Source organism: Gymnogyps californianus, chromosome 17 (genome assembly GCF_018139145.2).
Source record: "Gymnogyps californianus isolate 813 chromosome 17, ASM1813914v2, whole genome shotgun sequence".
Lineage (NCBI taxonomy): Eukaryota > Metazoa > Chordata > Aves > Accipitriformes > Cathartidae > Gymnogyps > Gymnogyps californianus.
In genome coordinates, this window is record NC_059487.1 from 11150281 (window position 1) to 11170497 (window position 20217).

The 20217-nt window shown below is 42.2% G+C and overlaps 1 protein-coding gene across 1 annotated transcript in view; it reads right to left on the reverse strand.

The window, feature by feature from the left end:
- Positions 1-5619: 5619 nt before the first annotated feature.
- BMP7 (bone morphogenetic protein 7) overlaps positions 5620-20217 on the reverse strand; it is a 46471-nt gene continuing 31873 nt past the window's right edge. Inside the window, exons 3-7 of the mRNA XM_050907298.1 lie at positions 15846-15994; positions 10795-10992; positions 8905-8981; positions 8136-8246; positions 5620-6824 (exon numbers count right to left, since the gene is read on the reverse strand). Of these exons, the coding sequence (XP_050763255.1) occupies positions 6675-6824; positions 8136-8246; positions 8905-8981; positions 10795-10992; positions 15846-15994 (685 nt within the window). The 3' untranslated portion in view covers positions 5620-6674. The remainder of the gene's footprint in view (positions 6825-8135; positions 8247-8904; positions 8982-10794; positions 10993-15845; positions 15995-20217) is intronic.

Sequence of the window (20217 nt, forward strand, 5' to 3'; positions counted from 1 at the left end):
TTGAAAAAGGAAAAAAAAAAAAGTCTGCCTTGCTGTTAGGAAAAAGATCTCTTGGTTAAAGTTGCTCCAAGTTGATGGTGGCTCAACCTCTGAGTGTCATGTTCCTTCTCCCCAAAACCACTGGTTGGGTTTCCAGGGGAACCCTGCAAGATGGATTTCAACACCTGGTTGTACAGTTGCAAAGTGAGTAGCTGCATGCTTTCTTCCCACAAATGCCTGGCCCTACCTCTGCTTGCTGTCCACTCCAAAATTTAGCCCTGAGGTTTCATGAAATATGTCCTTGGAGTAATTAACCAAGTCCTAAAACTGCAGTCCAGCCAGGTCATTCCATGTTAAGGAAGAACAACTCAATTCAGTGGATTTAAGAGCTAGATTCTAGCTTCAGGAGCCAAATATCGGTCAGTAGTGGCAGTAGATTACTGTGAGAAATGAATAAACAAATTAGAAGCAAAACTCTTCATATGTCAGTTTTGGGTCGGCTGAGTGTGTTGGTTTGTGCTCCTTTCTTGTATGCTTAGTATATAGTCAAAGATAGAAGCTAAAATGAGGAATTTGTTCTCATTAAGCAGTTGCCCAACTATCTTTTTTTTAAAGAGGCTGACTAGTACTTCTGCCCAAGGCACACAGATGTAGAGCCATCGACCTCTCTGCTCTTGTCTACAGCTTGTTATAAACGCTGAACAAAATGGCTTAAATTGTTGGGACCTGAGAAATGATATCTTTGAGCTCTGACCCTTCATAACCAAATCCAGACACTGAATGTCTCCGCTTCCACATATTTTATATGAAGCACCTGACACAGCAGCAACAAATAACACAGGAATAAATCCAGCAGCCTGCAACAGTTTGCCTTCATTAGCCAAGCCAAAGGTCACCTTGCTGGTGTCACCATTAGTGTTTGGCCACTACCAGGGCCGTTGCCTGCTCTAGACCTTAGCAGGGAGATCATGCAATGGAGGGGAAGGTGGGGAGCCAGGCCGAGAGGCTCCCAATGCCTCTGTGGGGCTTTGTGTACCCCACAACCACAGCGACATCCCAAATCTGTATGTGCTGCTTTGGAAATTTAGCATAAACCTGAAGTCATGGGCTTGAGCTACAGGTGCTGACACGCTAAAGCACAACAGATCTGCTGAGGGCCTGGCATCCCCCCCTTTTTCTTAAGAGCTGCTTAAAATAAGACCATTAGCCCAAAGTTATCAGCAGCGCAGAGCTGCTAACTCAAGAGGCACTTCAGCTTCCCATTCAGAAAGGGTAAGTGCATGTTTTTAATTATGGGCAAGCCCATGGACGTTGCAGTGAATACAGCCACTCGCCTCCTCCCAATTCCAGACACAAATGCGCCATTCCCCAAATTACTGCTGACTGACCTGGGATTGGGTTTTATTGCAGACAAGCAAGCCAATTCTTTGAGGGTGAGGTTAATTCAAGCAGCCCCATGTAGAGCCTTATCCTGCAAATGGTTAAATGCTTAACCATGCCTGCAAAAATTAGTCAAGTGCACAGCTACCTTTCTAAAGGTTTGTGGGACTGAGGCTGTAGCCCCCTTTTCTCCCCTAGTTTCCCCAGTACTTTTCCCTGATTGGGAGGAAAAAAAAAAAAGTGAAGTTGATGAATCTGACTGACTTGTCTTGTTCTTCTTTTAAATCTAAAACCAAACTCAAGCTGTCTAAAGATTGTGCTGTCTTCATTTATGGAATTAATTAAAACATCAGGATTCTATTAATTGGAGAAAACAGCAGATTTGTCCCAAAGTGGCAAACCTCACAATATCAAAATAACTCTCAAAACTTTAAAATTAAAAAGTCTGCTCCTACTGCCTGGTCAGCAAACAGACCCCAAGAAAACCAGTGTGCATGCTAGGAAACAAATCAGTGCATTAAACGTGTTTTATCCAAAACTTCTGATCCTTCTTAGCTGCTGGTTTAGGAATACAAATTCTACTGCATTAAGCAGAAAAAAGGAATAGATATTTTTATTTAAAACAGAGTAACTCAAAGTGGCCATAATAACCCATTTGTGTTGCTTTTGTACTTGGGTAATGAATGACTGTAGCATAAAGTGCTCCTAGTTTTTGCCTCGAGGTCTTGTCAATCATTACCTGATAAATAAAAACTTCAAACAGGCTCCTTTTAGCTTAATTGGGCAGAATTTCTTTCCAAAGGAATGGCTGAATACGGAGAATAATATGTTTGTGGCAGCAATGGAAGTCAGCAAGCAGGGTATTTGGTTGGAAACATACAGAGGATGCAAATTCTGAACTCAAAAGATGAGTCTTTTTGGTTTTACTTATCCAGAAAGTGTCTGTTCCCATTGCAGGCAGAGCTGAAAGGATTGAATAGAGCAGCAGAGGAAATCCCGCAGTCCTTGGCAACGCCGCTGAGCTGCGCTTGTGCGAGCTCTGCTCTGCTCTCTGGTTTTAGGCTTTACAGCTGACACTTCCATAAAAATCAGAAATCTTAAAATTACACTAAGGCTTACTTAAATCATTATCTTTTATTATATGAACGTTGGCAGCAATGGAGGCAGTTTCTGGTGTAGGGACAAAAGGATCTTATTGTCAGTACTGGAACAGATCTAAAACAGCTCAATTAAGCAAACATAACATCCTCAAAGTTTGGCCTGAAAGGAAGTTAAAATAACTGATCTATAAAATGTTTTAAATGTGCTTTAAAATGTCATTACTCAGATAAATCTAGCCATTTTGAAGCTGGTTCACTAGAGTTTTATGGCCCTGCCAGTTTATGGCAGCATATGTATTCATGTCAAGAATTCCTCTTCCAGAACAGTAGATGAGGAGACAAAGCCACAGTAGCACTGCGGACCGAGAGGAGGCTGCAACCAGCTCGGGAACGGAGTTTTGGCTCCCAGGCTGGGAAAGCTGCTCCGAAGCATATCCAGCAAGTTGTGTGTGCTTGTGGCAGAGCTGGAAACCAACCGATATTTCATGATATAAGGCTGGATGTGTTGAAGTTAGCGGTAAAGCTTCCGTTGGCTGCAAGACTGGCACTGTCTTTTTCAGCATGATTTTCAGCATAAAAAATCAGCATGATTTTTCTTCCCCCCCCCCCCCTCAAACCACCTCTGACACTGGGTCTAAACGCAGAGAATTGGGACCATACTGAGAAATATCAGAGGATCCTCCTTCTAAAATTAGTCTAGACATACAAAAGCCGAGTAGGCATCAGTTTAGGTCAATAAAGGTCTTTCCACTGATGCTTTGCTGGACTTCAGATCAGTGCATGAAGCAAATTTACTTATGAATTTGTAATCGCTTGTGAAAGATGGTAGTTTAACTCCAAAATGCTGATAATTTAAGCCTCTGGATCAGCAAATACATCTACGTAAACTGGCACAACTCTGCTCACAGTTCAAAGCAAACAAGAACCCAAAAATTGCTGTTATGCCCTGAAGATAAAATGTTTAGTTAATACAGGGATTTAGACCATTATTTTTTTCAGCTGCCTCCATAGCAATGCGGTGTGGTATCCACAGTAGGAAACCTCATGCCAGCAGTATCTCTGAAATATGCTAAAACAATCTAAATTAGAAAATGTCAGCTTCTTGGCTGATGTTTCTTTGGAGTTTCTTTCTTCCTTTCTTGTGCCTCTATAATTTTATTGGGATGACTAAATCTCTGAACTATGTTAGCAGTAAACAGAACTAATTTACCCCCTGCTTCTTTGAAACAGCTGCTGACAGCTGCACTATAATTCAATCACGGATCTTTGCAGTGCAGACTGCAAAACATATTCATATTTTTTTGTATTCTTCCCTCTCCGTTGTATTTGGACTGAAGGAGTCGCACCGAATAGCAACATGTGCTGGTTTTGTCCGTACATGGAGACTGATCTACATGAAAACAAAGGCTCAAGACGAAATATTGCCCAGCCAAAAAGGTACTTTGAATGTAGGGAGAATAACCACACGGATACACAATGTTGTTGGGATATCTTTTGTAAAGTTGCAATGATTTATTTTACTAGTTTGTACAAAAGGCTTCTGACAACTGCTGTATGAAAAGAACCAGAAACGTGTATGCGTTTTTGCCAACTGTTAATAAATATCTTCTTAAATAAGGAAACAAATGTGTTTAGGAACTGAGAATCATTTTTCCTGGATGTGATTGAAAAGGAATTCAGAGATGGAAATAAATAATTCTTCTTCCGCTTGTGACAACTATTTACATAAAAATGTACAAACAGTGAAGCTGATGTTGAGCCTAGCAACAGAAATCCTGTTATGTTTAAAAAAACAAACAAACAAAAAAAACCAAAACAGAAACAATCCCCACATAATATTTAATATATGAATCCTATACAGCAAGATACCATGGTCCAAGTTAAAAATGCAATACACCAACGCAGTGACCACCAACACTGAAACACCTGCAAGAAAAACTAATCCTTGACTACTAAATAGTGGAAGTTTAGGCATGATTAGCTTTTAACTTTCTAGGCAGCACCTTAACTTCATTTAGGAGGTTTACAGAAGCACTGGTGTATATATGTATACAATATCAAAAGACACTTCCAATCTGTGTGATTTCAATACCTCACTCTAAATAAGAGGTGCACTGAGGGCAGTTTTGGCTGTTTATTGTAGATGGTCTTGTCTGCAGGCTCCAGGGAGAGATGGTCTTTTGGCTTCAGCTGTTCTCCTGCTATTTGGCTGTGTGTGGCCAAAGTCTCACCTTGGGGCAGTTAGGAAGTTTGCTGGAGTCGTGCTCGTGGAGCGTGCATGCCACGGCCAAGCTGGTCCTGCAGATGTTTGAGTCACCTGAGTTGGAAGCCGGGCACATCTGGCAATGCGGCAACTGCTCACTGCAGCCCCGGTCCAAAACCTACCGATGTCATGGAGAGACTTCCGCTTTCCTATGAGCCTAATCCTGCTACTGAGAAAACTGCTGGGAAAACACCAATTGACTTAAATGAGATTAGAATTAGACCATCAGAAACAAGTTTCCAATTTAGTTCATAGACAGTAATTTTTTTCTTCCTTTACTTATTCTTTTGAAAGTGAGGCATCTGGTCTGGATTTGATCTGTGACTTAAAGGAAGAAGAGCAGTGAGTGATTTCCAGAATTGGGCGGTTGCGTTCATTTATCTTCTTCCTCTTACTCTCCTCTAAGGCAAGACATGGAGCCAAGTTCCCACTGCGTCTGCATCACCCTGTCGCCCTGTCCACTCACTGAGCGGAGAGAACCATCTCCAGGGATTTATTATGTTCTGGACCCGTCTGTTGGAGGTTTAGGTTTTTGAAGTTTGGAGATTTAGAGTTGGGTGTACTGCGGACCTGGTGTTTTATTGGACAGAATTTTCTTTTTTATCTCCCTGGTGAAATTTATGCCAATCCTACTTTTGTAATCACAACGTACGCCAAAGTGTTGAATTGGTTTGTGATTGGTTACTGCTACTTTGTATTCTTCTTCGCAACAATTTTAATTGAGTTTTAATTACATAAGTGTGATGTTTGTGTAACCTGTGACTTTAAAAGAAGGAAAAAGAAAAGCCTTGAGGGGACGTTTTCTTGCTCCTGGTTCCAGTTTGTGGCTCTTGAAAGGGATCTCTCTCTCTCTCTCTCTCTCTTTTTTTTTTTTTTTTTTTTTAAAAAAGGTGAAGCTAATAATAGAGCAGGGGTTTTATCGTAAACACTGACCCTGGGAAGTAAGGTTTCCTAGCTTGTTTCTAGCTGAGTCTGTGTGGTGGTGGTGTACGTCCCAGCTTACAGCACCTTCTGCACTCGAGCTTCCACGTTTTTGAAAAAAGCATTGGAACTTGTTCTGTCAGTGAAGTCAATGGACATTTTCCAAACAGGAGCAGGATCTTTAGCTGGCTTTCACAACTCCGTAACTGCTTAGGATACCCCAGCTAAATGTTAGGTTTAATCCCTGTTTCTTAACATTTTGCTGCTTTCCTGTTTCAAGTTCATTGCAAATTCAAATTCTTTCTGGTTGCTAGAGGAAATTTCCTTCTCCGTTGACAGAAAAAAATATACCCAAAAAGTCTTGCTCTTTGGAATTATTTTCTTCAGTTCTTTTGATTGACAATTAGAAAATACTTTTTTTTTTCCTTAGACTGATCTGTCCTTTGAATTTGCATCGATCCAGATATAGCTTTTGCTACTATAGTTTAAAACTGGAAGTTGCACGTAATTAATCTTTGCTTATGAAATTGAAGCAAACAGAGGGATGGAAGCAATAATTCTCTAACAAAATACCTGTTCACTCCAGGTATATTTTGTTCACTTATTTTATTGCAAACTGTGTTACAGGAACTACACATGCTTATTAGTCACAGCACATTCTCACCTTGGATAGATTATTATTTTTTAACTCACAATCAGCACTGGTGAGTTTGCAATCTTCAGAAAGACCCATTTGCAAAAGTATTTATTGCAGGAGCCAATTTTGTAGGCAGATTTGGTTTTAAATGATTTCTCTGGCTTATTTCAGTTTACAAGCTCATTGTCTGTAATAAACTAAAACAAAATGTGTTCAAATGCCACTTAGATCCAGAAACTGTTCCATTGTCTGAACTTTCAGAAGCCTGGTCCTAAAAACTGTTTGGGATTTTTTTAAACCCATTGCTGGAGTGCTAACCTTTTCCCCTCCCCCACATAGCCGTACAAAACCACTCTTTACAAATAACTTCTTTTTTTTTTTCTTTCCTACAAATCTAATGACAGCCACATGCTCGTACCACCATGTTCCTGTATTTTTTTAAGATAACATTGGAGCTGTCATCAAAATAGAGTACTGAGATGGCATTGAGTTGTGTAGGAGCACAGCAGGGCTTCGGCACAGTCTCTGGGTTTATAAAGTGAACCTGGGGAATGAAAGTAGAGGTATGTTAAGATTTACTTTTCCACTCTCCTCCCCCATGTTTTTCTTTCCCAGGCAACCTTCTGTCTGTCCCATACACTCACTCAGACATGTTTCGAACACCTGGCTTTGTGTACAAACGTCTTGAGATGTCCCCTGCATATACAGAGGCTGACGCACACACCCAAGTCAGATCTAGTTGGAAATCTTTCAGTGAGGCAGGTTTTCATTAGAAAATTCCCATTTGTCAGAGCAGTCAGGGTTCTGCAGAAGTGTGCCAGTTACGATAAACTCTGTGGGACGTGCAGGCAAGGTTTTGTGAGAAACCCCATCAGCACTGGTCGGGGGCCCCTGTCCCTGCGGCTGGCAGCACCGAGACCCAGCTGGGGCCAAGGGCTCTGGGTCCCCTGTGCTCCTTGCTGTGGGACCTCCGAGGAGAGGGGGAGAAAGCAAATAAAAAGCAATCTACCAGGAGAAAAACGCGCAGATATTTCTTCCCTTGGAAACATAGATGCTCCCTAACGCTTTTTGCAATGTTGTCCTTAGATGTGCGCAGGACACGGGATGTAGATGAAAAGGTGCAGTGAGCCTCCTTGTGCCCTACAGATGTGTGCAGGGGGCCTGGGCTGTTAAGCTGGACCCGAGCTGGGTAGGGGAGGGCGTCCAGGCAGCTCAGCTGCGGGTGCTGCACAGCCAGGGTGCTCAGGACCAGCGTGTCTTCTGGCCCATGCCAAGAGCTGTGCTGCATTGGCTTTGGTGACACAGCTGGGGCTGGGTGGCCCCCAGCCAGTGGTCCCCTGAGCACAGGCGCTGTGTCATGAGGACACGCCAGCTCGGGGCTCCCATCTGGACATCTTTGTACAATTTCATAAAACAAATACACCCACAGAGCAGCTGGGCTGTGTAATTTTGGGATTCACTGACCCCTTCCTCAGTCTGCTCCCAAATCTGCTTTTGGCGGCAGCATACATCCACTGTATGCAGAGTTTTTCCAAGAGATGCTGGTAGTGGGTCTTGCATCCTGCTCTTTCCTTCCCATGCAGTGGGACTATACCACCATTAAGATGTCTATCATAGGGCCCTTTTAAACTAGAGAGAGCATGTCAATGCTTGCAGCAAAGACAGGGTAATTCCTAGCCAACTATTAATTCAGGCCACTTGGCTAGACATGTTGAGCCAGATGCTGCAGGCATCTTAATGAGCTAATGCAGACCTTCCTTCTCTTGTTAGCTTAGAGGGTTTTTTTGTGTATAAACTTATTTCTGAGTAGCACCTATCTGATATAACTCTGTACTAGGAGCTGCAATGCACCTACCAGTGTCTGTACAATGGCATGATTTGTAGCATTCATGTATGAATTCAACGGGAAAGCACATTCTCCTTCACAGTAATATGCAGCATAGCCCTCTGGAGCGATGATCCAGTCCTTGATTAAATTGAAGATGTTAGATTGCAGAGAAAGATAGAAATATTGTGCAGTGAAACAAAAAGTAAAACAGCACATAAATCTATCAATTCATACATCCACATACAGTTATAGTGGCCTGCAAAATAAAAATCTGGTACACTGGCCTTTCTAATGCTATCTCATACACCTCTAAAGTGGCTGCTTTTCCTGGAGGGACATATCCCACTTTGCAAACATGCCCATAGAGTAGCTGAACTTCAGGGTTTAGTTGTTTATCCATTCAGCAGTGTCCTCCTGGCTGTCCACAAGGATCACTTCACCCATCACTGAAATGCAGGTACAAGCTTTCGGAAAACGAAAATGTCTTTAACCAGGTCTGAAAGAATTGATAGATGAAAATGGAGAGCCATATGCGCGTTCAGCACTGCCAGAGGAAATTCAAGGCCACAGTTTCTCAAAAGGACCTAAGTGTGTGGAGTTTCTAGCCAGTCTCACACTAAATATTTGTATACCCTAACTTTGCAGAAGCACTTCTTAAGCATGCTAAAGGCAATATACAATTTTTTCCCTCAGGGGTTAAAAAATACCCAGTTAGTGGCTTGATCTCACTATTGCGGCTCAATAAGTGATGTGCAAAGGCACCCCAGCTCACACCCCGGTCATTCACAGCCCTTACCTGCCACCCTAGGTCCCTGAAGCTGACGTAGAGCTCGTGCTTCTTGCAGGCTTGTCGCTGGTCACTGCTGCTGTTCTCTGCGTGGGGAGAATGGGCGGCCATAAGGCTGGGCTGCCCCGCGCTCACTGCATGCCCCAGCACCTGCAGCCCTCAGCAATGCCCCGACAGGGAGGGAGGCATCACTGCTCATCTGTTGCACTTGTGGCTTTTTGTTTTTTTTTAACGTTTTCAGTTTTAGTCATAAAATAATGGCTGGGTTCAATACATATGAAGTGCCCCTCTGGCTTTTTGTGCAAAGCCAAAAAAGGTCTGGGAAAACAGCTTTTTTTTTTTTTTTTAATTATTATTATTGCCTACTATATAAAAGGAGAACCTGTGAAAGGAGTGATAGGGAAAGGCACCCTTTACCTATTTTCTAAATTTCTGTCTTTGAATCACCTGCATTACTGGTGATAGTTGCACCTTCAGGCCTAGAAAAGCAACATATGACATTAAGATAATGTGGAATCTGTTCTTCTGTCCAGTGCAGCTGGATCCAGATTACAGACTTCTTGCAATGGGTGACAATGCTGAAGCCAAAGAATAAAGCATGGGTCTGAATCGTGGATCTGAACAACCACGACTGTCACTGCAGTTTTAAAGTTGTGTCCATCCTGGACATACAGCCGGAGCTGGAGACCCAAGTAGAAGTACTGGAAAATATTTTTTCAGCTCTTGTTGTTGGAAGCTTACTCAACATGGGGTCCCCAAGCTGGAAGCGGGACACTGGTTACAGGGACTTTTCTAACCTACTCGCAGAAGTAAAATTCTTTTGTCCACTGTCCATCCTTTAAAATTGAACTGATACACCAAATAGATGATAAAAATGCACGCTTAAACTGCAGACCATCTGTGCTTGGGGAACTGCAAAACCCAGAGCTCGGAAATGTAAGCCATGGAAAAATCATCTTAAGAGACTCTTGAATTTCGGATGAGAGGTACAGAAATACATACATGTGGGCAGGTCAGAGAAGCCTATCACCAGGGCTGCAGAAAAACATCATTAGTTCTAGGACAGGAAGGACCTGATTAAATATAAGGAAGCTGCAACAAGACTGATGGGAGCGAGTTCTCCCATAGCCTTGCAGGTAACCCCAAGCAACCCAAGGCAAAGGTGAGTCGCATAAGATGACATTGTACCCTATGTTGTCCATTTCCTTCTACCTCTTGCAAGCTCTCCTTCCATTCAGTGAAGCACTCCCAGAAATAGAGCTGGAATTTGCCACTGCCCTCAGCAGAGCTAGCCCTGTGCTGTGGTTCCTGCTGGGAAGGTCACCAAGGGCCCGTTATTCTGAGGTATCTCGTAATTAAGCCACATTTCTATTTCCAATGCCTGACGGAGTTTTCTTCCACATTAGGAAGCACAGCTGCCCCCAAAATAGCTGCAGTTATCCTGAGCAATGAAAGACTTTTCCTCTTCTGTGCAAAACTTTCAGGACTACTGAACTTTTTGGGGGCTAAACTTAAAATCACAAACTCTGAAAATCTACGGCATTTTGATTCAGATCCACTGAAATATATTATCATTTTGATCACTTACTCATTGCTTTAATGTAATTATCTTACATTTCAAAATGAGAATTTATTTCATGTGGGAGAAAAGGAGATTTTCTGGTTAGGTGCTTTTTTTTTTTTTTAAATTGGATTAAGAAATCCCTCAGTTTAACAATGTTGCAAAGAACCATTATTTTTTCTAACTTTTTTGGAATAATCCCTCATCCCAAGTAGTTTCAAACCAGCAACTGAACACTAGTGGTAGACCAAAGAGACAACAAACAGACTGAATGTGGGAGAAACCATTCCCACATTATCCCATGCCCAGAAACATGTACCCAGCAACCCACACCGTACCTGCGATGTTCGACACCCGGAAAGCTTCCTGGTTCTTTGGCGTTTTTGATCGATTCTGGCTCCTTTGCTTCCCTCCCGTGGAGCGAATACTGCGGAGATGGACCTCGGTGGCTTTGAAGAAGGCTACCGTGAACGGCTGCTTGTTCTGCGGGCCGTGCCTTCCAATAAGACCCGCTAGTTTGGGATTGATGCTTTGCCCTTAATAACAGAATGGACTGATAAGAGGGCCTGCAGTAACTTTTCAGTTTCAGCAGACATAGTAAGGATACCAAGGAGGAGAGCTGCTGGCTGGCTGGTAAGGATGATTCCTAGGCATGTCTGTATGCGTCGATCCATCGAGGGCCTGGACTTAATCGGCAAAGCTGCTTCTGACAAGAGCAGCTCAGCACAGCTAAATTCATTTTTATATCTGCGTGTAAAAGTTACATAAAATAGTCCTACATATAATTATTTTACCCTAAATCCGCTTAGCATTAACTTTTCTTGCATTCTTTAGAGGGGTTTCTTTAAGTTCACCAACCTATAATTTGAAGTGATCCTATAAAAGGAACCATAAAACTCAGCCCATAGGAACACTAAATTCCCACTGGAAGGTTATTAACTTAAAATAAAAATGCCTTGTATGAAATGTTGACAGAGTTCCAGATATACTGTAGCTGAGAGAAACAAATAGTTCAGATGTTTAGAGACATTTTGCTTGTTGCTGTATCTCAGCACTACTGTACCTGATAACTTTGTTGCAAAACTGTTGATTACCGTTCATGCTTTCTTCATCCTGGGCTATTAAAAGAATGTGATTTTTGGTGAAAGATGATTAGGTGGTTTCTCTGTAGAATTAAATCAATTATTTACAAAAAATGCAAGGAGGGGGTGGCAGTGGGAAATTTAATATTTCTCCCTGTTGCCTCCAAAGGATGTCTGGGTGGTGGTGTGAAATGCAGAGGTGATATCCAGAATTATTCTGTTCCAACCTACTGAGTACTGCTGCTAAGTCAAAGTTATGTTAATGGCTTTTGTGATCCTTTTGCTAAGGACAGAGCTGGGCCTTGTCAGCCCCAAATCAAATATGCCAAAGGACAGCTGACACTTTCCTAGACAAGCCCTGCAAGGCAGCCTGGCTGGGGAGAGCAGGCGAGGGGCTCTCCAGTCCACTGACAAAAATATCCTTATCTTACTAGTTTCTGACTACCGTGTGAAAAGAGGTTGGTAAACTGAAGTATTTCTAGGTAATATTCTATAACTGCTGTTTTTAAGATGAGTAAAGTAAATGCTAAGGCTTATAAATTATTGTCTTTATGGAATTGTTTCCATCTTTGCTCTTGCACACGGCCAAAAGATTGGTAAACGTGACAGACACAGGAAAAAGGGGGCTGTGGTCAAAGCTCGAGGCCAAGAAATGGACCAGCCTCGGCTGGAGTCTGTTTTCTGTTTTTCTAAAAGTGTGCAGCCTAGTGAGCAAGTCCCAAGCTGCAATATATGGGATTTGTGGAGAGGACTGGCTCAAGAGGTGTTTTAATGGGAGCTTGGCAGCAGCACAACTGCCCAGCATGGCCAGGCCTTACAAACCAGATAAAGCAAAACTAATCTTGGGACAGGGCACCAGGAAAGCTTGGGTGAAAATAGCAAATGCAAAAACTCATGTACAGAGATTTATATGTGGACACATATCAACAACTTCTTCACCTTCTGCTTAAGCTACTTTCCGGAAACTTGTCCAAACAGTTTTCATTTTAAGCATTTGAGGCTGAGCCCACAAAGTGCTTAAGCAAGTAGCTAATGCTAAATATATAAGTAGTTCCACTTGTGCTCAGGCTTTGCTGGATTGAAGCCTTATTTCCTGAAAACAAGCTCAGCTGCAGGAGTTAGAGCTCACTGAATACTGCTCCTATGGCTTTTCCTGCCCCTTCAAAGAAGCCTTTCTGCTTCCCAAAGCTGTTTAAACTAGCAAATACATCTACAGCTGTGGTTTTTCCAGTGTAAATTATTTTACCTTTACCATGTCTCTAGAGAGTAGGTCAGCAGTATGCAGTGAGGGGACCCAACTTGGCACTGATATGTTTAATGGATTTGCATTAGTGCAGCAATAAGTAGCATTTGACCAATGAATTCCTCATGTAACACCAACATGTCATGTTCAAGACCAGTATGGTGGCAGTGTTTCCTTAGGGGAAAAAAAGGCATGTAATGCTCTGTATGCAAAGTAGCATATTTCTTTTTAATAAAGATGGGAAAAATCCACTTTCTAACTTTCCTATACCAGAAAGCAAGGTTAAACATAAGGACACATGTGTAGTCACCATTAGACAATGATAAACTTCTCCCAAAAGAACTAAAGCTGTGCTCTTGAACCAGAGGGCATGGCTTTATCTGCTTTTATGAAGCTGCTTTTTTAATACTGTCAAAAATAGGATCTTAAGTAATAAACTAAGTAAACCTAAGTGGGCAGCTGCTGTTCCTGTGTGCTGCTGCCGAGCAAGGCGTATCGGGTGCTGGGCTGAGAGCTCGCTGAAGGCTACTGAGTCACTCAAACATTTCTTTTGCTTGCTGCTTGAGCTGATTCCCATTTTCTAAGAGTAAACAAATACCCTTTGATTCCACCCTAGTTATACACGTTGATAGACTTATTTGGCAAGATCATAAAGAAATACAAAGATCAGTTAAATTAATTTCCTTTGTATAATTTCATCTGGACAGTGCTCGTGATGTCAGAATTTTTTTTTAAATAGACTGTATTGGCTTCATGATTACAGATCTCTATATGTAACGACAGATACAAAGAAAAGTTGGGGTTTTTTCTAATTCACTTAAAGCTTTGGGGATTGCCCAAGCATATAGTGTTGCATCAAAATCCTGCTGTGTTTGCAGCATATGATTTTCATATGAAGTGCAGGTGTAAAAGCAGCTTTCTTGTCAGCGCACATGGTTGGTCTAAATCCAAAATTAAACTTGGGGAGCAAGGAAGACATGTCCTTGCCATTCAAAATAGAAAGAAAAATTCACGTGTATGGTGGAGAAATGTGAGTGCAAAGGTGTGCTGCCAGGGGACTTGGTTACAGAAGACAAGCAGACAATCGGGTCCTATATCTCTGTATTTACTTTCTAAACATTGCAGTTGGCTTTTCTAACTTTAATGACAGGCTGATTAAAGTATTTTGTTAATCTATTTTGAGAAAGCAGCAAGTTACTTAGCAAAGGGTTGAAATCATATACAAACTCAGTTAGATTTCTCAGGAGTGCAAAAAGAAATCAGATTCCTAATTTTCATTCAGTCAAATAAGAGATGAGAATGCACTTATCACTGAACCTGGGATATTCTGTCTTTGAAAGCTCTCTCTGTGATAGATCTGGCTGTATGCTTTTAAGGGTCCACTTCTATTGCTCCAGCAGAGCGGACAGAGTTACTGCGTGTGCAAAGTTGCAGCACTTCCTTGGATGCAGGATCCTGAAAAGTCTCCATTGAAATCTGTAACATATTCATAAATCAGCTGCCTTCCTCCTTAATGCTGTAAAACAGGATCGACTTTTGCTGTTAAAATCACTAGGTGAGGATGGGGAAGGACAGAGCGATAAGAAGACTTTATCGGTAGAAGAGTGTGAGTGTGATACTGTAGTAACCATAGTGTTTAGAGATGTTAAGCCTACTTCTAGCTATTGCTTTTCTGTGGACTCTGGGCTGGGTCTCAATGGTTTTCCTATACATGAACCACAACTGAAGTAATGCGCCATGATCATGGACACAACTTCTGTACTTCCAAGTATTTCATTTAGGAGGCAAACTGGAAACTAAAAACAAGGACAAGTGGTTGAAAACGGGTTAAGCTTGTCTTGGCTGTTAATTTGCCTTACTATTTTAACTTTAAGAGTTAAGATTAACTTGTAAATCAGGTTGAATTTGAATCTTTATACAAAGATGGCAAAAGGCATCTGTCATTGGGGTGGGGACTAGTAACTTCCACGGTGAAGCTCCTGCTTTGTATCTGTGTTTGGGTTTCTGTATTCACGGCTCACGCAGAAAGGGCAGGTTAAAACAAACCCTGTGCGCGCCTCTGTGCGCAGGTCTCACATGAGTAAAATCACCCTTTCATGTAAATGACTCTCCATAGGTTGCCTGTTTCAAAACTGCTTTGCACAGTCTTTATGCAAAATACTACTTACTGGAAACGTTCAGAGTGTTGCATAAAAACCAATAACAAGTGATATCATAGATGCATATCTGGAGAATGAAAGTGTGTCCCTAGATAACTACATTCAGAGTATTTATAATAGTTTTGAGCTGGGTTTTGATAACCTCTCTTGTGGGGCAGCCAGGCAGTTCCAGATGGTCCCAGGTCCTGAGAACCCCCTAGAAGATCCAGGATACTTTGGTTGCCTTGCACAAGTCTCCAAGTGAGCATCAGGAATCTTAACTTTAAGACAAAGCAGCATGACTTTTTAGTTAAGATCTGGTTAGGAAAATTCCTCACCTGATTCTAAACACATCCTTTCTGGAGATGTTTCAGAGCCAGGTCTTCCCACCCATTCCCAAACCTCACAGGTTTCTACCATAAACACACTGCAGACCTTGGAGTCCAGACCAGGCATGACTTTACTAATCATTTCTACTGCCACAAAGGAAATTAAAATGGTTCCTAGCTGTTTTCTGAATTTGAAAGGATTCTTGTGCCAATTAACACCAGCCTTCTACATCGCTCAGTTGTGTCTTTTCTCACATAGCAAAGTTTCTTCCTCTCTCCTTGACTGGATTGCACTACCTGCAAATTAGCCAGCAACGTATACATACCTTGACGGAGTTGTGTACATAGCTAATACTGAAATGACTGCAGACAGGTTACCAATCTGTTAAAGCATTTGAGTACATCCTTAACCTAAATATGTCTACGGATTTTTTTTTTTTTAATTATTATTATTTCCATCTTAGTCAAATTCAGGAAAAACATGCTTAAGAAATCCTATTCAACGGAAAGCGTACTGAATGCTTAAGGCTTCCCCTGGCTGGGAATCGTGTGCCTGAAATGGAGACTCCCTGCTTGATGTTGGTGTCTGACACTCACCATCGATGCCTTCCACGGATAGCTGCAGGCCAAGATTGTGTTGGGGATTCACCACCCAGTGATTACTGGTTGCAGTAATGTCAAACACCAGCCACCCTTCTTCTGCAGCCCAGATTGTTCGAGAGTCGAGCAGGAATAAATCTGAATCCCTGAAAAAAAGCAGCACAATTCCCAGTTACCCAGGCTTTCCACTGGAGTCTCTATAGGCATCCGCATACATGCTTTAAGCAACACACTCGGTCGGCCTTTCAGCAATAGGCAGATTATGCTGGAGCTGGGCTGGCGTGCTTTACTGTCTAATCACCTTCAGATGAAGCGCTTTTCTTCTCTTCAAAAAAGGGAGGATGGGTTGAAGCAGAGTTGAGGTGGTTTTGGGTTACTTTGCTGTTACAGTTAACCTTAGAGCTGCTGATGCAACTTCAGAAAAAAACGCTTGCCAGGCACAGATTTGCAAAATTATTGTTTGCATATGCAAACTTGGTAATTGGGCAGACAATGCTGCTCATTATCCTTTCCACACATAATTTCCTGACTTTTATGCATAATTGTAGCATTGGTGCAAGCCAGCTGGAACACCGGTGTGCATATATTAACATATGTAATGGTTTTTAAAATTTGTTCATCTGAGGTTACAGATGATTGATTGAGGCAATAGCCCTCTGCACAGTCACAGGTCTGAATTTGGATGGCAATTTTCTTTCAATTTCTTGCTTAATTTTTTTAAAGGCTACTGCTGAGTTATTCTAGTTGAAGAACTAATACCAGAAAATAGATAGATCCAGAGAAAGATCCAAAATAGAAAGGATTTTGTGCATTTGAAAAGGGTGAAATCATTCTGGATTTACAAAACATTTCCTGGCAAACTTCTGTAAAATGAAAATTTGAGAAAACACAGGTTCTGTAAAGGAAGGAATCTTCTCTTATCAGAAATTAAGAAAGATAAAACTTGGATTAAAAAAATGGATAGTGGTGCAGTTCCTTTATAAAAAACGATTTCACAAGAAGAACAAAGAAACACAGTGGAAGTGTCTAGACAAGTCCCGTAAGAGCCGCTTTTGTACTTACAATGCACAAACATGATAACTTGTTTAAGTGTAATTATATCCTTTTGAATGAAGAAATATCCTTGGAAAACCCTTTAATCATGTCCTCAAAGCTTAAAGAAGACCTTATTAATTTTGTCAGTATTGATTTGTCAGTGCAAATACATATATATTTAGCTTAGTTTACACAGTGCCTCTTGTTTGCACGAAATATCAGGTGATCAAAAATGAATCTGAGAAGTGCTGTTGGCATAGAGGCTTTTGTCTCGTAGCTTTTAGTGATTCTTTTCCTTGCGAGATACCAAGAAATTAGAGTCCTTTTGTCCTACGCAGCTGAATCACAACAGAAATGGAGTTTTACTGCAAAGTTTTTACTCTCTAGCTTTTATTTCAACCTTTGTGGGCCAGAGCATATAAGAGATGATGGCCTTCCTCTGTGAGCTAGTACATGTCACCGCCTCTGCCTCTGTGCTGGCTTACATGAAATTTAACTTCTGAAATTAGTTCCTGCAGAGCACATGAGCACATCACCCAGCGTGTGTAAGAGGAGGATTCTGTCGTTTCCTCACCGATGCACGATACCTTTGGATAACACACGGCTGAATATGTAGATACAGCCAATGCTGCTGAGGGTGCAGTCAGTGCTGCATGTGGCAGCCTGAGGGAAAGCAGTGGCTTTCTGTGTCAGCTCAATTCAGAAAGAGGAGGCAAGGTCTGATGCTTGCAAGAGATGTTTTGCAGGTGCAGGATTCTAACGATTGTAATTCCTCCCTTCGCCCAGCATGTCCCTCCCATGGAGGAAGGCACGGGAGAGGGAGTTTTGCTTTCTTTTAAACAAAGTTTTGGGTTGTGGAAGAAGCCCTACATCAGAATTGAACGTGCTGCAACGCTTTCTTGCTAACGCGTAGGGAATCCTATGGGGAGTATTTTGGCGGATGTTTGGGCAGCCAAAGCGGGTGGCTCAGGAAGGGGCCGTGGTGCAGCGAAGGAAAGGCTCAACCCAGGTGTTGGGAGCTGCTCTCTGGAGACCAGTCAGCTTTGGTTGCACCTAGGACAGCTGAACATAAACAGTACGGATAACCCCCTCCCTCCACATACACATTAGTTACAGGAATGTAAGATGCTTGAACTCTAACCGGGGGACACATTTCCGGGGGTTTTGTCCCCACCCAGAAGCAATGGCCCTGATCCCACACAGCCACGTGGACACCTCCCGCCCTTCCCTGTTTACAACACACTGAACAAAACGCATCCCAGAGGAGCCAGGGACGAGGGAGTAGTACGGATTGGCCCGTTCCAATGGCTGAGTCCAAGTTTCCAGAAGTAAAGGGTTTTTATATTCACATACTGCATCATTTAAGCATGGCCCCTGACTGGAACTCATGATTCACACAAGGTTTAGTTAATAAGGACTTGGCTTGCTTGGTTTTTCTCCCTTGTAGTTTGCAGGTTGAAGATAATAGCAATAATGATAACTTTTTTTGGTTTTAGCTACTGCTCAACTGCAGTATTATTACTCAGAAAAACCAGGCTTTAAGCTTCCCATGCTGACATGATGCAATCAGGGTAACCAGACAACATGAGGCATCAAGTACCAGGGTGAGTCAGTCTGGGAAATTGTATAATGCGTTTGTTTTCCTGTAGTTACAGCAATGTGCAAACAATAGGCCTGGAGGGGAAGCCCGAAGTAAGAGAGATCAAAGGGACCCACTAAAGGGAAATGTCCTTCCCACACACACTTGGAACATTTGGACCCAAAAAGGCCCTGTGTCAGATGCTCTCTGGAGAAGTTCAAGCACTCCTGGATTAGCACTTTCCACTCTGGCCCACCAGGAGCCAGGGATGGGATGCAAAACCTGACTGGTGCTGGAAGCAGAGGCTCCTGAGATTGTGGTGCCTGTTCGGATGAAAAGAAACCTCTTGTTCTTTTAAAAAGAACAACCTCCCTTTAAGTGAAATGCTCTGCTATCCAAAGACTTAGGGCAAACAGCGTTAAATCACTAGCTAATAGACAGCAAGTCCTTTAAGCATCATTGTTGGACAAGACATAATAAACATGGCAAAGAAATGTTACTCTGCTTAGACTTAAACAAAATTTGCTCTGAGGGTTCCCATCTAATGACTTGTCATATGAGATAGTGCTAGTTAAGTCTAACTAATGTGGCTGGTTTGGGTTTTAGCTTTGAGATAAAGATCTAAGCACGAAGGGAAAAGGTTTCTAGTGCACATCTCACTCTCTGGTACCTTACCTACCAACTGTACGCATGTTTAGAGCATTCTTGGAGTGATGTGCATAATGGCTCTGCAACCAGGAGGCAGAAAAGCACTTTGGTTCCGTGGCCCTGCATTCAATCCCTTCATTTGAGAACTTCAGAGCGTGTGAGAAACTATACTGAACCTCTTACCAGACCAAGAGATACGAAAAGGCACATGATCCTCATTTTACAGAAAATTAAGCTGGGACATGGAAATGTTAATGTCTAGATTAGAGTTACATAAATTATGAAGTCTGGATTCAGACCACAAGTATGTTTTGTTGAGACCACATCAAAATGGCTCAGCATTCAAAGTACTGACATCAGCAGCAGTGTCAAAGCTTTTAGCAATGATAAAACTTGGGGCTTTCAGCTCAGTTTTCTCAAGCATCGGGCTGTCAATGGAGCCTAAGATGAGGACAGGAGGTTGGCACTTGTCTACTGATTGCTTTGGTAGTGTCTGACACTGGATGCCAGAAAGGAGAGTCCCCTCCTGTTAGAAAGCACTCCCAAAAATTTGTCTACAGGTCATATAACTGCTGTGTGGTCTATGAAATTTCTGTAGTGAACTTGTTTTCTGGACTCAAGGGTGAATAACAAGTATGGCAAAGTGAGGGTGGCTGGGGAGGATGCATGTGAGATCGTGTCTGGAAAGCAGCTGGAGTTATGGAAGTGCAAGGGCTGAAGCTGCCAAAGGGCTGTGGAGGGCTGGTGGCATGAGTGGGGTAAGAAAAGGAATCACAGGTGATTAGTGGAAGAGAAAAGGACTGGAAGACGTGAGGTATGTGGGGATGAGTGGAGAAATAAGGGGATACAAAATACAGAAAAGGCAAGTGAGAGTATCCTGAAAGGAAACAGTGAGGAAGAGAGTTACCATGTTGCAACATGGTAATTCTAAGATAAGAGAAAGGATTAACAACCATGAAGCTTCATGAAAATAGTATGTATGGGCTCTTTGCCTTTTGCTGGGGTATTTTTTCAGCCTGTAGGATGCACTTTGGTTTGAAGCCATAAACACTAGAAACATACCCGAAAATCAGAAGTGTAGCATCTTCCCTAATCACCCGCCTTGAT